General features: G+C 45.8%; 3 protein-coding genes across 6 annotated transcripts; 2 read left to right on the top strand and 1 right to left on the bottom strand.

The window, feature by feature from the left end:
• Nucleotides 1-221: 221 nt before the first annotated feature.
• bnip1b (BCL2 interacting protein 1b) lies at nucleotides 222-1,646 on the bottom strand. Its single transcript, XM_077593189.1, has 6 exons — nucleotides 1,557-1,646; nucleotides 1,126-1,218; nucleotides 974-1,065; nucleotides 801-908; nucleotides 570-688; nucleotides 222-493 (listed from the first exon to the last, which is right to left on the bottom strand). The coding sequence occupies exons 1-6, from the start codon at nucleotides 1,638-1,640 to the stop codon at nucleotides 297-299; spliced, it is 693 nt and encodes a 230-aa protein (XP_077449315.1). The 5' UTR covers nucleotides 1,641-1,646; the 3' UTR covers nucleotides 222-296.
• A 357-nt stretch (nucleotides 1,647-2,003) lies between these two features.
• LOC144068512 (clathrin interactor 1-like) lies at nucleotides 2,004-7,703 on the top strand. The gene is made up of 13 exons (XM_077593098.1): nucleotides 2,004-2,148; nucleotides 2,739-2,843; nucleotides 2,920-3,016; nucleotides 3,092-3,200; nucleotides 3,314-3,484; nucleotides 3,571-3,739; nucleotides 4,037-4,259; nucleotides 4,359-4,440; nucleotides 4,499-4,579; nucleotides 5,454-5,731; nucleotides 5,816-5,999; nucleotides 6,443-6,653; nucleotides 7,205-7,703. The coding sequence occupies exons 1-12, from the start codon at nucleotides 2,096-2,098 to the stop codon at nucleotides 6,637-6,639; spliced, it is 1,749 nt and encodes a 582-aa protein (XP_077449224.1). The 5' UTR covers nucleotides 2,004-2,095; the 3' UTR covers nucleotides 6,640-6,653; nucleotides 7,205-7,703.
• Nucleotides 7,704-8,338: 635 nt separating this feature from the next.
• On the top strand, nucleotides 8,339-16,713 carry tcerg1b (transcription elongation regulator 1b (CA150)). 4 transcript variants are annotated; one of them, XM_077592590.1, is made up of 20 exons: nucleotides 8,339-8,389; nucleotides 9,234-9,513; nucleotides 9,627-10,098; nucleotides 10,170-10,400; nucleotides 10,669-10,728; nucleotides 12,253-12,453; nucleotides 12,600-12,706; nucleotides 12,887-12,975; nucleotides 13,054-13,214; nucleotides 13,287-13,368; nucleotides 13,617-13,752; nucleotides 13,814-13,903; nucleotides 13,976-14,094; nucleotides 14,163-14,313; nucleotides 14,381-14,545; nucleotides 14,857-15,039; nucleotides 15,102-15,287; nucleotides 15,383-15,466; nucleotides 15,548-15,648; nucleotides 15,728-16,713. In XM_077592590.1, the coding sequence occupies exons 1-20, from the start codon at nucleotides 8,343-8,345 to the stop codon at nucleotides 15,927-15,929; spliced, it is 3,147 nt and encodes a 1,048-aa protein (XP_077448716.1). In that variant the 5' UTR covers nucleotides 8,339-8,342; the 3' UTR covers nucleotides 15,930-16,713. The 4 variants fall into 4 exon arrangements, with proteins under 4 accessions (XP_077448716.1, XP_077448715.1, XP_077448714.1 ...); XM_077592589.1 differs by having other exon boundaries at nucleotides 12,600-12,715; nucleotides 15,102-15,281; XM_077592588.1 differs by having other exon boundaries at nucleotides 12,600-12,715.
• Nucleotides 16,714-17,037: the final 324 nt, after the last annotated feature.

Below are 17,037 nucleotides of genomic sequence, written 5' to 3'. Positions count from 1 at the left end.
GTTTCAACTGAAAAGTAGATTTTTTTAAAAATATATCTATGTAGGTTTATATGTACATATAATTTTCTTTCTGTGGGCTTTATTGGATTTCTAATCTTTAACAATAAGCATCAAGAATCATTACTTTTTGTTCATTAAGATTTAGAGAAGTAATGTTAGAAAACAATATCCCTAATTCAAGAATGTGTGAATGACTGCGACACAATTATTCACACGTTCCCTCATTATGTATATTTTTTAATTTATTCAATTCATAATTCCAGTTGTAACAAGCAAACAAAAAGTAAGCTAAATAACTAAATAAAAGGAAAGAGTCTCTTCTTGAGGATGTAAAGTACGGTAGCGAGGAAGAGCGCCAGCGCCAAGAAAATGAGAAGCTTGTCAGTCAACTCTCGCCGATTGTATTTGAGGATCAACTTCCTGCCCAGGTGGATCGTTCCCGTCATATTCCGGAACTCTTCATTGGTCTCCTGCGCCGTGCGGGAGGAAGTCGCTGGAAAACAAGAAGTGAACACATGCAGATTTTGTGAGTGAGCGTGAAATTGTTCTATATTGTTGTTTTGTTTTACCCAGGGTGCCGATGTTGTCCTCGCTCTGCTTAACCTGCTCCGCCATCATCCTGCTGATGGACATGAGGCTCTCGGTGATGTTACTGCTGCTCTCCACCAGGCTTTCTTTGGTGGCTTTTCTGAGAATGTCGCAAGGATAAAGGTCAGGTCATTTCTGTGGAACATAAATGAGAGGGGAAAAGGGTTTTCGGGGTGATTTGGGGGATTGACTAAGAGATGGAAAGCAAAAACCTGCTTCTGATGCCTGCCCCGTCTCCTTCACGCAGAAGCTCATCTTTTTCCATGTTGTCCATGGAGACTTTGCACGCCAGGTTGGCTTTTCTCCACGCCGTCTGATTACTGACATGAACACACAATACATTAACATGTGAGCTACACCTTGATGGTGACTGTCATTTTTCAACCTGATCATTTGTCTTCTCTGGCTGTCAGCCTCGGCTTGAATGGAAATCCTGTCTGACTCTTTGTCCTGTTCTCGCGCCATCTGCTCCAGCTCCTAAAATAAACATCAAACATGTCTTTCCATAACCTTAAAAAATAATGTTATGTATCTGACCTGAATTGTGCGTCGGAGTTGCTTGAATTTGTCCTTGACTTGACAGTTGAACTCCATAAGAGCACTCTGAGGCCCGCAACATTCTCGAATGGACTGGACAGGACGACATATACAAAACATTTAAAAAACTATAAAAGGCAAAGTCTCACTCAAAGTAAATTTAGTCAGTTGACACATAAAATGTTTTCGTTTTCATCAACACCAAGTTAACACATTGTTGTTATTTGTGCACTTCGTGGTGAGGCTTTAAATCTCATTATACTTGTATAATGACAATAAAACCATTCGATTCAATCCTGTATGTATACTTGCAGTTGTACAATGAATGAATGACCCCATTCTTCGAATTTGGCCTATATTAGTGATTTTTTTGCATAAATTTTTCTTTTACTTATGTACGCAATACAAATAATAGATAGAAATTGTATTACCTGAATGTTCTCCTTAACTTGAAGGTCAAATTTGATCATTTGTTGAACACATATTCGGACGTGAACATCAGCGGAAGTCGCCATTTTTGTTTTGACGATGAACTTCCGGTCAGTTTAGCCGGCATAAATATGTACAACACATTACATTTCCTTATCAATGGCGCTTGAAAATATCAATGCATCTTATGGTGAATAATATTTAAAAGAAACTTGCAGTCATCTTAAATAAATGACGAGATTAAAATGAACTCATCTATTGAAAAAAACGACAAAGATAAATGAGCAACTTTATTTAGGTGATTACTGATTATTATGGGATGATGTGGCGTTCAAATAAAAATCATATTATCTATTTTTAATAGAAATCCAGTTTCAAATGTTAAGGTTTATGCGGATTTCTTCATTTCATTATAAAAGAATGACGTCACGCTGACGTTGCCCAAGCAACTGGGCCGTAAAACTCGAGCTGAGGCGTCTCGAGGCGTGCGTGCGCGTGAGTCCGGAAAGGTGCCTCGACGGCGTGCGTGCGTGGAGCGTCCATGCGCCAGAAGATGCTGAACATGTGGAAGGTTCGCGAACTGGTGGACAAAGCGTAAGTAGACCCCGAAAAGCTCAATGAAGTGAAGAAAAGCCGGCTAGCGGGCATCCCAGTGTTCTGACGTCACGGCTTCGGCTCAGCTGTTCGCCACCGTTAGCTTGCTAACCCAAGCTAGTGTAACCTTGCGGCGATCTCCCGTTTGTGAGCTCGAAAGTTAATATTTAAAGACTGTTTTGACCCACACTAGCTCGGGCGAATCAGCTTGGTTTGTTTCAAATGAAGTTTTGTTCTCCCTTTATTGTGAAGGAAGGAGAGCCCCCCTTGCAGCAAGCTAATGTCTCTAGCATAGCTAGTCTCGGCCCGTTACGCTGCAGTCGTATCACGCCCTTTTCCATCCTGTCCCGCCTGCTTACGTTTTCACGAACCTTTAAAAAAATGCACAATTAATCGTGATTCTCACGCTGTTCTAAGGAAAGCCTAAACGATGACTCCCACCAAGAACACAAAGGAATCGTTGGCTGATCTTTCATGGCTAGTGGGAATTTTATCCCATTGATGTCCAACTCAATATAATTGGGAGACGTCTATCGCTGTCAATGGTCCCGAAACAGTAATACAATGTGTGTGTTCCTGTGCGCCACCAGTACCAATGTGGTGATGAACTATTCCGACATCGAGTCCAAGGTGAGAGAGGCCACCAATGATGACCCGTGGGGACCTTCTGGTCAGCTGATGGGAGATATCGCAAAGTATGTACAGACACGAACGCACTATTACGCATGCACAGTTCTTCCTTCACCTGATGGTGTGTGTGGGCATGTACAGGTCAACCTTCATGTACGAGCAGTTTCCCGAAGTGATGAACATGCTGTGGACCAGGATGCTGAAGGACAACAAGAAGAACTGGAGGCGGGTCTACAAGGTGCGTGGCACGTTCTCACTTGGTCATCCTCAGATTTTTGTTGTCGTGCAACATGGTTGTGTGTGATCCCTTCAGGCGTTGCTGCTACTGGCTTACTTGATCAGGAATGGATCAGAACGAGTGGTGACCAGCGCGCGAGAGCACATCTATGACCTGAGATCTTTGGAAAACTACCACTTTATTGGTCAGCATGCTCAGATTGTTGACAGCAATTGATGTCTAATCCAGAGTGGTTAAGAAAGGGCACAATCTTCACATTTGCTCGAACCAACAAGAATTTTGCTGTGTACCGGGTAGACGAGAATGGGAAAGATCAAGGCATCAACGTACGTCAGAAGGTGAAGGAGATGGTGGAGTTCGTCCAGGATGACGACCGACTCAGAGAGGAGCGCAAGAAGGCCAAGAAGAACAAGGACAAATACATTGGAGTGTCGTCCGACAGCATGGGAGGGGGAATCTTAAAAAACTGTGAGCAGTCCGACAGGCACATTGTCACTTTTCAGCTTTTGATTTGTTCATTTGAGATCCCAACACGTCTACTTGCCTATCGATAGCTTGCGAGCTGGAGCGCAGCAAATGGGATGAAGACTGGGACAAGAGCCGGGCGGCGTTCCCCTTCAGCGAGAAGCTTGGCGAGATTGGCGAGAAGATCGGCAGCACCATTGACGACACCATAAGCAAGTTTCGGAAGAAGGAGCGAGACGACTCCCCGGACAGGATCAGGTAAAGGAAATCCCCGCTCATGTGTCAAAAAGTACACGTGTATGTGTGTGCATTTTTGTCCAAAACATGGTACCTGGTGAAAAACCACGCAGGCACGGTGTGAACGTGGAAACTGCAAGACATAAATAAACAATGGAAATCAACATGATTTATTCTCTTATTTTCAGAAACAATGTCTTTATTTCTCAGTATCTGTGGGTCAGTATATTTCTGTTGATATGTGACGCCCTGTCTTGTGTAATTTGCTATTTAAATGCACTTTCCTGACCTACGCCGCTCTTCCCGCCGTTTCTGTAGCGACGGCGAAGAAGACAGGACATCCAGGAACGGTCGCCAGGAAGCTAACGAATTCAAAGACGAGGAGGAAACGGTCACCCCCAAGAGCGTCGTCCATATCACCCAGGCTTCCGAGACCACCACGACCAATGTGCGCAAACGTGGCAGCGCCCCCTCCAACAAGACTTTGGACCTCGGCGCTGCCGCCCACTATACCGGAGACAATATTGCTGAAGACAACAAGGTACACCACATGCCATCACCATCTATGGTGCTTGGGCGCCAAAAACAAACACACAGGTCCTATAAGCAGCCATGTTTATCCTCCATGCTGTCTTATTAGGCGTCCGTTCGGCGGCTGTCCAATGATGGACTTGCAGACCTGCTGGACATCGAACCAGGGGCCAGTCAGAGCTCTGCTGCAGGTAAGTTTGTTTTTGTTTGTGATTCATAGTACAGTTGTCAACATGTCTTTTCGTTCAGGGGGATGCTCCAATGACCTCATTGGCGGCTTTGCCGACTTCTCCTCCCCGGCGGCATCTGCCAGCCTGCCGACCACCAGCAGTAAGGATTTTTATTTTCATTTTTATTTTTCAGGACAAATACATTGCGAGGAGTTAAGGCAGGGGTTCCCAACTCTGGTCCTTGAAGCCCCCTATCCAGTCTGTTCTCATGTCTTCCTCCCCCAACACACCTGAATAAAATGATAGTCATCAGCAAGCTGTCCAGAAGCGTCATAACAATCTTGATTATTTGAATCAGGTGTGTTGGTGGAGGGAGACATTAATAACAGACCAGATAGTTGGGAACCAACTGGGTCAAGGCATCTTTTTAGGGCTAAAAAAATAGAAATGGGAAGTTTAACCATTTCTTGCTTGAATTATGATTATAAAAAAAGTCTTATTAAATTCATTTAGGGTATTTCCTCAAAATTGTGGCCCACGGGATTATATTTTGTGGCCACCATTTGACATTACATGTATTTTGTGATGGGCAATAAAGAGTAAGTAAATAATTTTACGTAAAATTAATGAATTAGTTGAAGGGTGCTTTTTGCATTAAAAGAAAATCTACTTTTAACTTTAAAGTAAAAAGGATTAAAAAGTAACATAAATGAAAATGCCATGGATAATAAAGAATATAAATTAATAATTATATATAATATATATACACACACGCATGCACACAGACACCTCTATTGCCATCAATGGACATTTTCAACATCAATTTCTTTTTTTACCAACTACCACAACACATACTCTGTGACCAGGGTTGGGAGTACTGTAGTGACCACTGTTCCTGAAAGGGTTAAATATCAAAAATTGGAAGCAAATGGGTCAAAACACATTACTACAAAAAACACGCAGGAAGTATGGCATTTTTCTTTTAAACCTCACAACAAGATGAGAGGGTCCCTTAATATTTTTCATGTGACTAGCCACGGCACCGGCCAATGGGAACCCAGACTTTGGAGACTGGAGCGCCTTCGCTAACCCCATGACGTCATCCCACTCCGCCAACACCACCTCGCAACCGATTTCCGACCTGTTTGGCACTCCGCCGCCGCTCAACACCGCCCCCAAGCCCACTGCTGTACCTCCTTCCGCTGAGCTCTTTGACCTGATGGGCGGGGTTAGTCAGCCACTCAGCGCCTCACAGAGTTTGACCTTCTCGTCCGTGGCCGGGCCAAATTTGCCGCCATCTCGCTCCCAGCAGGTATCAAATGTGCCTCCATCTTGTATTTTGACATTTTTTTCCCCTGGAGATGAAGTTGGCTGTCATATTTCTGTGTGGTGGCAGAGTCTGGGAGGTTTGACCTCTCATCCGCCTGCCGGACTAAAACAGAACATCGGGGTTGGAGGTCAGGGATCTTTAGGCTCCACCTGGTCGGACCCGTCCGTCAACATCAGTCTGGATTTTTTGTCGACTGGTGTCAACCCGATCAAAACGCAGACCGCCCTCAACAACATCATGGAACAGCAAGGTAGCATGTCCCTTTCTTAACTTGTTGGCCTGCATGGACAACGGTAGACATTCAATCCATTTGAACTGGTACAACAAAATTTAAAGTGCTTGGATAAATCACAACAAAAATAATCAATGTTAGCAGAAGTAACAATGATGTCCAATCCACTTAACACTTCCAGGGTCATTAATCACTATAGTTCAAGGGTTTCTAAACTATTGTACAATGGTCTGAAGTGGGTGCAGATTTTTGTTCCAGCTGATTCAGCACAGAAGGTTACCCAATGGGGTTTCTGCAAAAGCAAAATGCACCTGTCTGCAATCCACTTATTACTCTTTAAATAGACCATATGAATAAAATCATAATTCGTGCATTGTGGTTAAACTGGCAATTAGAATTTACATGTTAATACTTTTTTTTTAATTGATGAAACTCCTGTTGACCTGTTTGCATCGTTCTAGGTGCGCTGTCGAGCAACTTTGGGGGTCTTAACCTCAGCCTGCCACCACACTCCAACACCGCACCCATAAGACTACTGGCCAATCCCAGCATGACCTTGGGAAGCGTCCCTCCTTCCATGACGACGGGCGCGCATCCCGTGATGAGGACCCCGGCAAAGCAAGATGCATTTTGTAACTTTGGCAACTTTGGAAAATAAGCAAGTGTGTATGGGTAGGTGTGTGTCTGTGTGTGTGTGCGCGAGGGTGCGTGGATTGAAGTGAGGTGAGCTAAAGCGACACGTGCATGCGACATGGTCCTGGTGTGTAGCACCACTTGGAAATCTCACATTCCGGGGGAACCCAAGCACTCGTATTTCCTATACAGTCAAGTCGTTATTGGCCGCTGGCAACTGCATAAAGTGAAAATCCATTAATATTTGATGCCCAGTACAATTACATTGAAAGAAAAATTATGAAGCTGTAATATCTTAAATATTGAGCTAATAAGGTGACTCATGAACAGTTTGTGATAGTAGACCTGGGGATGACATTTTAGATCATCCTCAAATGAACTCACTTTTTGGAGGTCAACTGTTATGTGACCTCTTGTGCACTTTGGAAGATTAGAATATTCCAAGGTGCAGAGCTTTTTCCGCAAGTTGCACACTGGCTTCTGTTTATGTTAATATTGCAAACTTTTTGTGAGTTGGGTATCTTCAGGATAAACAATTTGATGGTTTTGCTTTTCCAATGTACGCTTCCATTTCTTTTTTTAATCAGCAGAAGCCCTCGATTGATCCGAATCCAGGAAAATAACATTGGATCAGGGATGGTGTCCACTTCAATCATCTCGATGATACGATCATACGACTGAAGCGCCTGTGTTTGACTGCATATGAATGTGTGTGTGTAGGTTTGAGTGTGTTTGATTGGATTCAAGTGTGTGTCTTTACCTTATTTGATGTGTGCACACACAGTTAAGCTGAGCCTTTTTGTGTGCTCCAAATGACCAAATCTTTATTTTGTTACTCTCAGAAGGACACTTTAGATTTTAGTTTGGTATTTACTTGACTTGTCTTCATCTGCGGAGCACTACTGCAGTAATGATGACGTTCATGTTTGTGTTCTTTTTTCAGTCCAACACCTTGTTTGTTTCAATTGTTTACTTTATGTACTTGGCTGGATATTCACTGAAATTATGACAAATGAGTTCATCATTTTGACTTCATTGGTATTGCAACTATAAATGCTTTTTACTGTATTTAAATGCATTTTTCAATTACCTCTGTTTGAGTATTCTTTTTTTGGTCAACTCTTTCCTCTTTACTTTCTTAAACTGCCTTGTTACTTTTTGTCAATTTGTGCAAATGATTCCATGGTGTCAAAACAATTTCCCTAGCCCAAATGACAGCTATTCAGCCACTCACAACAGTAAATATGCTCCAGTTCTGGCCCACATTCATTAAGCCAACCTGATTCTTTTTGTGTTAAGTACAAATAAGACATTTTCAAACAATTTAGAAAATTATGAACTGGTAGACTAAAAGAATGTCCTGTTTTCAATAAAAGGATGGAAATATAAAAATGTTCCATCCGATTTATTGGAGAAAAATCTACAAATAGGTTATCAACTTCAGTTGATGAAGTTTTGTAGCGGTCAGTTTAACAAGTCAAAACACTCAAATGTGCGGGAATGGGATGAACTCGACCAATTAGCGCGCGGCCTGCATTGTGACCGAACAAAGACATCGTGATCCATTGGAAGCGACGTATCAAATTTAGGTGTGGCTCCGCCCTGACGGACAGTCCCTCGTCCAATCAGAGGACGCACGGTAGACGATTGACAGGGTAGCCGTGGAATGGAAATCTCTGTATTGATTTAAGGGCGTTTCCAGGAAGAAGCTTTTACCATTTTCCTGTAATGGCGGACCAAGCGGACAGCGAAGCAATCGGATTCAACGACAACAGGTCAGAATATGACCAAATCCGAGTGATTCTATCAATATTCCCACCTTGTGGTGTTGACAAAATGTTGGCTTCGCGCAATAATTTGCTACGTGAACTTTGGCCTGCAACAATTTGTGAAACAAAGGCACTATTTATGAATGTAGCCCCGGAAGCTAATCTGCGTTTAGCCAAGTGGATCGTGGCCAGTGGCGAGTCTTGACGCACGCGGTAAACACCAGCAAGAGGATTTTAGGCTTGAATTAAATAAAGTATGGGTATATACTGACGTTCCTACCCTGACAGTTGACCCTTATTTGGTTAAAAACACTTCATAGTTCTTGTGAATTAGCCATTGGCTCGCGTTCGTCTGCAGAGGCGACTTGGCTGCCCTGAAATATTTGCAATTCCCATTGAGTGTCAAATTTCAAAGATGAGTTTCATTACACGTGACCAACATGATAAATTGTTGCATCAAAACCATTATAAAGGTGTAATTATCATTTCCCTGTGGTAATCTTTAAATAACTTGTGGCTGCTTGAAACGCAATTGTACACATCATTCTGTCAACCGACTTATTGTATAGTGTAAATAAAAGGCATAATGAAGATTTTAAAGTTGTTGCTTTCTAACTAATAGTTGATTTTTATCCTTTTCATTAACGTGTTAAACATGCAAGTGTTTGTGAAGTTGAAAAAAAATAAACTTATGCTTGAGGGGGGTTGGGGGGGTGACTATTACCAAAAAGTCAGCTAATATAATCATGTGGGCCATGTGAATATAAACCATACATAAATGGATAGTAGATTGTATTATATAAATAATTGACCAAATCTTTTTGTACAACTCATTTAACATGCATTACAGAATGGCCCAGCAGGCCGTGCGGTTTCGTGGACCCGTCCCGGTGCCCACCGCCGCCAGCCCTGCTCCCGCCCCTGTCCCCACCACAGTGCCATCTCCCACCCAGACGCCTGTGCTGCGTGGCCCTCCGCCCCTCCTCAGGCCGCCACCGCCACCCTTCGGAATGATGAGGGGACCACCGCCGCCTCGTCCCCCATTCCCGCGGCCGCCCTTTGACCCCAGCATGCCCCCCATCCCGCCACCGGGAGGCATGCCGCCCCCTATGGGCCCGCCCCACATGCAGGTGACTTGGTTTGGATACCCTATTTGCCTTGGTTTACCTCATGGAATGAATTGATGTCCAAAGTATGTTTTTCAGTTTGTTAAAAGTTGGTGCTTGACTTCTCTTCCCCGCAGAGACCCCCATTCCTTCCCCCTCCAATGAGCAATCTACCACCTCCTCCAGGGATGCTCTTTCCTCCTGGTATGCCTCCAGTTCAACCTTCAGCAGCCCCTGCCCCCGCTCCTGCCCCTACCCCCTCCATCAATCCCACTGAGGAGATCTGGGTAGAAAACAAAACGCCGGAAGGCAAGACGTACTACTACAACGCTCGGACTAGAGAGTCGGCGTGGACAAAACCGGAGGGTGTGAAAATCATTCAGCAGGCAGAGCTCAACCCTTTACTAGTGTCTGGGGCCGGTACGGTGACGGGCGCCAGCATGGGCGCCACCACGGCCGCCAACTCCAGCAGCATCAACACGACGCCAAGCACGGCTGCCTCGCCTGTCACCACCCCCGCCATCGCCCCCTCCATCACCCTGTCCCACACGCTCACCTCCAGTCCAGACTCCACCATCACAACCTTGGCGCCCACTGTGACTAATACAGGTTGGAACACACTCACACACGCATGTAAAACCATGATCAAATTCTCCAATCCAACGCTCGTGGTCCCTCAGCCACAGTCGTCGCAGAGCTCGCTCCCGCCGCCAGTTCTTCGGTGTCGCCGGTGACCGTGGTGACAGTGTCCACGATGCCGTCCCCCATCACGGCGGTGCAGACCGTCCCTCTCCTGACCGCCACCCTGCCTCATAGCGTGGCCCAGCCCACTGCTGCGATCCCCGCCTTCCCGCCCGTCATGGTGCCGCCCTTCCGGGTGCCCTTACCGGGCATGCACATCCCCCTACCAGGTGAGACAGCCGCATCATCATTGCTTTACATGGCCATGAAAGGACACATCAATTTTCTCTTATCCGCAATTATTCACACGGCAACACTAATGAGCTCAACTGCACTGACTGCCATTTTAGAGAAGTTTGAATGAATCCCCCCCTTCCCCATGTTCCCAAGACCATAGCATGACCTCTGACCCCAACTCTGTCTGTCTGCGCACCCACACATACACACAGCGTGTTGCTTGTGTCCAACCAGATGCTTGCTTGTGCGTTGTTGTTGCAGGTGTAGCAATGATGCAGATAGTTGGCGCTCCCTGCGTAAAGGCGGGCCCCGGTGCCAACGGTAAACGCACCCGCCCGCCCGCCTGCTAGATGGCATGCTAGTCTGTTACTTCCTCTGCAAGCCCATCCCCAGTCGCGCCGCCATTCAGCAACACTACATGGACACAATACATATTATATATTAGCTTGTGTGTGTGCGCGTGCATTTGTGGAACATGTGTGAGGGTATGTATGCATGTGTTGTGTTAGGGCTGTTGACTAGACAATCATCAGATGAATCGACAGCTAGGTTGACCGTTGATTAATCCTTTAGAGACCTTTGCGCCTCAAAATTGTCCAAAGCCTCTTTGAACCTATTAACTCTTAAATGCCGTTGACGTTCATAGGCATCCAATCATGTGGCTCGTTTCATCCTTTTGCTGTAAATTTAAATTAGTTGTCACAAGTAGACATCCATGGCAATGAGTGAATATTGCATTTTTTTTGCTAGGTCTCCCCATTCAAATTGATTAGATGTATATTGCTGTCAAGGACAGCTAATGAATTATTAGTAAATATGGTCTGATTAATGTAATTTTTTAAAACAGAATTATCTTTCTAATAAATCCAATTAAAAGAATTATTGGAAAATACTGTTCTATTGTATCAATTTTTACAGCTAAAATGTTAAGAGTAATAATAGCGATTTAAGTATGAGAATAACAGTAAAGAAAAAGCACTTATTAGGCGACTATGAAAAAATCTTTTCTTCAGCGTTTGTGTGCATGTGTACAGTATTTTGTATGAGTTTGTTAATTGTCTTTGTTGTTCATGAGAATTGATGAAGTATTTTTCTGTGCACGTGTAATGTATGTGTGGCTGTATCTAGTGCTGTGCGATATAGGAAAAATATATATTTAGATACTGCTGCAACAGAAGCAATGGTGTAATAGGCTTAGTATTTTGCTCAAACATACAGATTTAATTAGATTTTCATACTTGATAGCGTTTTCACATTTCAACATCGTATTACTTATAATATATTACTCAATACGGTCAGGACGGAAGCGAGGTTTGAAACGGAAAAAAAGTAATGAAAGTGGGCAAAAAAAGTCATGTATAAGGGATGAAAGGATTTAGAAGCGAAACAAAATCGGATTGTGGAACTTTTACTGATGACAGACAGTAGGAAGACTTGTGTCCTCGGCTCGTGTTAAATGCATCAGTGGTAAGCAAATATATCTGTTTTGTAGAAAGAGACATTTTAAGACCCTTTGGTGGTGGTAGTACTGTGAAAAATGGAGGCTATAATCAATAAGCTGAAAATGGTCTGCTTTGTCAACGACAAACCTAATGATTATTGGGAAATATGCTGTTAGGTTCTTAGTTTATCTGATATTCATTGTTATGTCGCACAGCACTACTTATGTACTTCAAATGGATTGAACGTCTGTTGTCGTCAATGGCAACCAATGTGTCAGCTGTTACCATTGGAACAATGTAATGTCATCTTTGCTCCTTACTGTACAAGCACGCCGGAATGGGAGGGGGGGGTCTTGCCGCGTACTCGCAAGTGTCACTAACTGTCAATGGTCCCGTCTCTCAGGAATTTTGCCTGGCATGGGCCCGCCTTTGGTGTCCATGATGCACCCTCAGTTGACGTTGTCGGCGGCGCCCGCCACCACCATGGCCACGCTGCAGCTGCCCGAGTGGTCCGAATACAAAACGGTGGACGGCAAGACCTACTACTACAATAACCGCACCCTGGAGTCCACCTGGGAGAAGCCGCAGGCCGTGCTGGACCGAGGTGGGAAGGCGTGCGGCGTGTCTTCGCCTTAACGATCGACGCCATCAATGACTCGGGTTTTCTCCTGGCAGAGGATGATTTGAAATAGGAGTGGCTTGGTAAATATTCAAGTGTAAAGTCAAGAATCGCTGCTTGCTTGTGCGCAGAAAAAGAAGTGGAAAAGGCCAAGGAGCGACTGGCGATGGAAGAGGCGGAAGCCATGGAGATGGAGGAGGAGGAGAGCAAAATGATCACTATAAATAATGACAAACATGTAAGACAGGTGCGGTGGCGTCGACCCTCCCAGTTAGGTCAAATGGCCCCGATAAATCCAATGACCAATCCTAATTTTCTGAAATTGCCAAGATGGTTGCCAATTAATTGATTGTTGCACCTTAGAAATGAACTATGACCATGGTGTCATTCATTTATGTGCCTTTTCATTTTGCTGAAGGAGCGCAAAGAAGAAGAAATGACCGAGGAAGAGAGAGCGGCCCAGAAAGCTCGTCCGGTGGCCACCAACCCAATCCCGGGGACGCCGTGGTACGTGTGCGCACGCAGATGAGACGAGTCTCGCCACCCAGCTACCGCCTCACTGTTTCTCACCTTCTCGCGCGGCAGGTGCGTGGTGTGGACGGGCGACGAGCGCGTCTTCTTTTACAACCCCACCACTCGACTGTCCATGTGGGACCGACCCGAAGAGCTGCTGGGTCGCACCGACGTGGACAAACACATCCAGGAGCCCCCGCACAAGCGAGGCCTCGATGACGCCAAAAGGACAGGTGACTGTAAAACAAACGTCGCGCAAGCTAGCGGGCGTTTTTTGCGTTTGTAACCCTTGCGTGCGTGTGTAGTTTTTAGCAGGGAGGAGTCGGAGTTGGGCCTTGCTTCAGACGACACTCACAATGAGGAGCCCTCCAAAGCCAAGAAGAGAAAGTCAGTCATGTTTTCAATCTATACTGTATTATGAGTCATTGGCTACTGTTGACGGGTGGATGTCCAATCCATTTGAATTGGGTGGCTTGGACTTCATACGGTCAAATGGATTAGACAGCTAGCTACTCATGTCAAAGTTATTTAAAGTCTCAGTAGAAAAGCCCCATCATCGGACGTCTATGGTCGTCCAAGGGACGGAAAGAGTTATGGGTATGTTCCTCTCACGTTCTCTCTTTTCTCCGTAACAGGAAGGACGACGCGAATGAGCCGGACTCTGAGAAGGAAGCAGTGATGGAGGCGGAGCTTCGAGCAGCCCGAGAGCGAGCCGTGGTGCCCCTCGAGTCCAGGATGACACAATTCAAAGACATGCTGCTAGAAAGAGGGGTACGTGCCACATGCGCCCTCATGTTTCGCACCTTGTGAATGTTAATCGGCGTGGGCGCAGGTGTCGGCTTTCTCCACGTGGGAGAAAGAGCTTCACAAGATTGTCTTTGACCCACGTTACCTTCTGCTGAACCCCAAAGAGCGGAAGCAGGTGCGGCGCGTCTCGTCGTTTTCCCTCCGGGTGCCGAGCGAGACCGGTTTGACATGGTCCGTGTCACCGCAGGTGTTCGACCAATACGTGAAGACGAGAGCAGAGGAGGAGCGGAAGGAGAAGAAGAACAAGTTGATGCAGGCCAAAGACGACTTCAGGAAGATGATGGATGAGACCAAGCTGACGGCCAGGTGAGGAGGACCGGTCGGGGCGGCTCTCTTTGTGGCATCCTGAACGTGTCTCCGTCGCGTCTTCTCAGGACGACCTTCAGTGAGTTTGCCGTCAAAAACGGCAGAGACCCTCGATTCAAAAGCATCGACAAGATGAAGGACAGGGAAGCCATCTTCGTCGAACACATGACGTTCATGAAAAAGCGGGACAAGGAGGACTCCAAGTCCAGAGGGGATAAGGTAGGGACAAACCCTCCCCTCTCCGATTGGCCGGCAGCACTTAAGAGCCCCTCACGTCTGGCGGCAGGTGAGGCAGGACTTTTTTGAGATGTTGAGTGACCAGCACGTAGAAGGAGGACAACGCTGGAGCAAAGTCAAGGAGAGAATGGAGACGGACCCCCGTTACAAGGCCGTGGAGACCTCCGCCCTCAGGGAGGATTACTTCAAGCAGTACCTGGACAAGCTCGCCAAGGTGATTACCAACAAAGTTTCACAAATAGGCACCAGCACATTACCGTTTTTCTATAACTAAACAAAGGATTGAGAATTTCGGGGTGTCGCTGCATATGTTGCTCCCTGTTATTGTATAAAGTCGGTTGTATTTGAATTTAAAGTTGAGTATGTTCATGTCAACGAAAGCTATCAACAACCTGCCTACTGTGTTAAGTGTTACCGTTGGACAAAATGAACTCCCTTTGACGGCCATTGTTGATGTTCATTGGCGTCTGACTGTCCAACGACCACAGTCAATGACACGGAAACATGTTCATGCTACTCGCTCAGAACCTCGACTTGGAGAAGGAGCGCGAGTTGGAGCGCCAGGCTCGCATCGAGGCCAGCCTGCGGGAACGCGAGCGCGAAGTCCAGAAGGCCCGATCGGAACAGACCAAAGAGATCGACCGTGAGAGAGAGCAGCACAAGCGCGAAGAAGCCATCCAGCATTTCAAGGCGCTCATGTCCGACATGGTGAGAAAAGACACGCGCCGGGTTTACGTGGGGACCTTTTAAGTCACACCCCGTCCTTTCAGGTGCGCTCATCGGACGCAACGTGGTCAGACACGCGGCGTAACCTTCGCAAAGACCATCGCTGGGAGTCGTCGTCACTACTGGAACGCGAGGAGAAGGAGAAACTTTTCAATGATCACGTGGAGGCGCTGGCCAAGAAGAAAAAGGAGCACTTCAGGCAGCTCCTGGACGAGACCACCATGGTAAATGTACAGATTCCCGAACGATTGCTCAACGATTTTTAATGACTTCAAAAACATCGCTACCGTATGATGACATTGGCACGCCGTGCTTTGTTTTCAAGATTACGCTAACCACCACGTGGAAAGAAGTCAAGAAGATCATCAAGGAGGACCCCCGATGTATCAAGTTCTCATCCAGTGACAGAGTAAGACCTGGCGAGGATCACGTGGTCCGTCTTCAATTGTGTTTGAATATGTGTAATGTTCGTTTTTGTTTTTCCCTGTAGAAGCGACAACGTGAATTTGAGGACTACATCAAAGATAAATACATCACAGCCAAAGCTGACTTCAGAACTCTACTGAAGGAGACCAAGTTCATCACGTACAAGTGGGTACCTTCCGTTGGAAAACCCGTCTGTGCCGTGGCGTCAAGTTGACGAGCCGTTGTTTATATTGGGTCACCACAGGTCTCGCAAGCTCATCCAGGAGTCGGAACAGCACCTGAAGGACGTGGAGAAGATCCTACAGAACGATAAGCGCTACCTGGTGCTGGATTGCGTCCCCGATGAACGCCGCAAACTCATCATGTTCTACATTGAGGACCTGGACCGGCGTGGGCCACCCCCGCCGCCTACCGCCTCGGAACCTACGCGCCGCTCTACCAAGTGACCCGACGGTTCCCCCCCACCCCTTCCTCCTCCCTCTCAGCGTGCCCGCTGACCAAATGGCCTCCTGCCTACCATGGCGGGCCGTCCCGTGCTGGGTGCTCAGGTTGAAAAAAAAAAGGGGCAAAGGTTACCAGTTCATTTTAAAGATAGCCGAGGAATTTGGGAAGTTGCCTTTCCATGGGAATTTAGCGGAACTTAAAGGAACTGTATCATTTTGTCTTGATGTAAGCAGATGGCCATACATAATAGATAACGCTCTTTTGACAGAAAATCATAAGCTTGAGCGTACCGCTAATTTTATTTTGGGTCTTAAAAAATCCGGCAAGCAACCATTGGTGCTGTAAAAACTGCTAAGTCTACGTATCACAAGACTTGCATGAAATCTGCTTGCTGTAATTAGGGATTGCACTCAACAGTTTTAGTTCCATATTAGGTGACAAACTTTGTTTTTTCCGTGAAAGTTCCCATGAAAAGTTATCGAAATCCCAGCATTTGGCGAGAGTACTGGGATCTTATCCGCAGAGAGATGGAGCGCCCTCCTGCGGACACTGGGTCGCCTTTGACCCTTCACCTCTGCCTTGGCGGATGAAGAGGCTGCTGCAGTTTGCAGCCATTAGTGTGTGATAGATTGTGTAAATCAACTAAAGTGAGTGTGTGTGTGTGTAGGTGCGAGTGAGTACAAGCGTGTTGGAAGTAAGCCCAAGCCTTACAGCACCGCCACCGTCTGGAATGTCCCCTAATTTTGTCTCCACGTTCTAATAAATGCAACTTCTCGTCTTTTTCAACTTCTTTCAGACTTCTTGGACATACGCACAATACAAAGTGACAGTAAAATTTATTAAGTACGTACTATATTTTGGGGCAGATTGAGTCACATTTGAGTGTAAATTGCACTAACCAAAGAATGCAATGAAAGGACTTGCAATTTTGGGGGGCAGTTTTTCAATTTATCAAAAAACAAGGACAAACATTATATAATAATATGGAGAACAACAGACAAAATAGGCACATGTTAATGTAACAACCATTTTCGATAACTACAGCACAATTAAGAATGTTAATTTAAAATTAGGCTTTGTATTGTGAATTAATCGGAGGTATGGCGATAA

Source organism: Stigmatopora argus, chromosome 22 (assembly GCF_051989625.1).
Source record: "Stigmatopora argus isolate UIUO_Sarg chromosome 22, RoL_Sarg_1.0, whole genome shotgun sequence".
Classification (NCBI taxonomy): Eukaryota; Metazoa; Chordata; class Actinopteri; order Syngnathiformes; family Syngnathidae; genus Stigmatopora; species Stigmatopora argus.
Note: the sequence above shows the minus strand (reverse complement) of the source record. Positions and strands in the feature narration are given on the sequence as shown.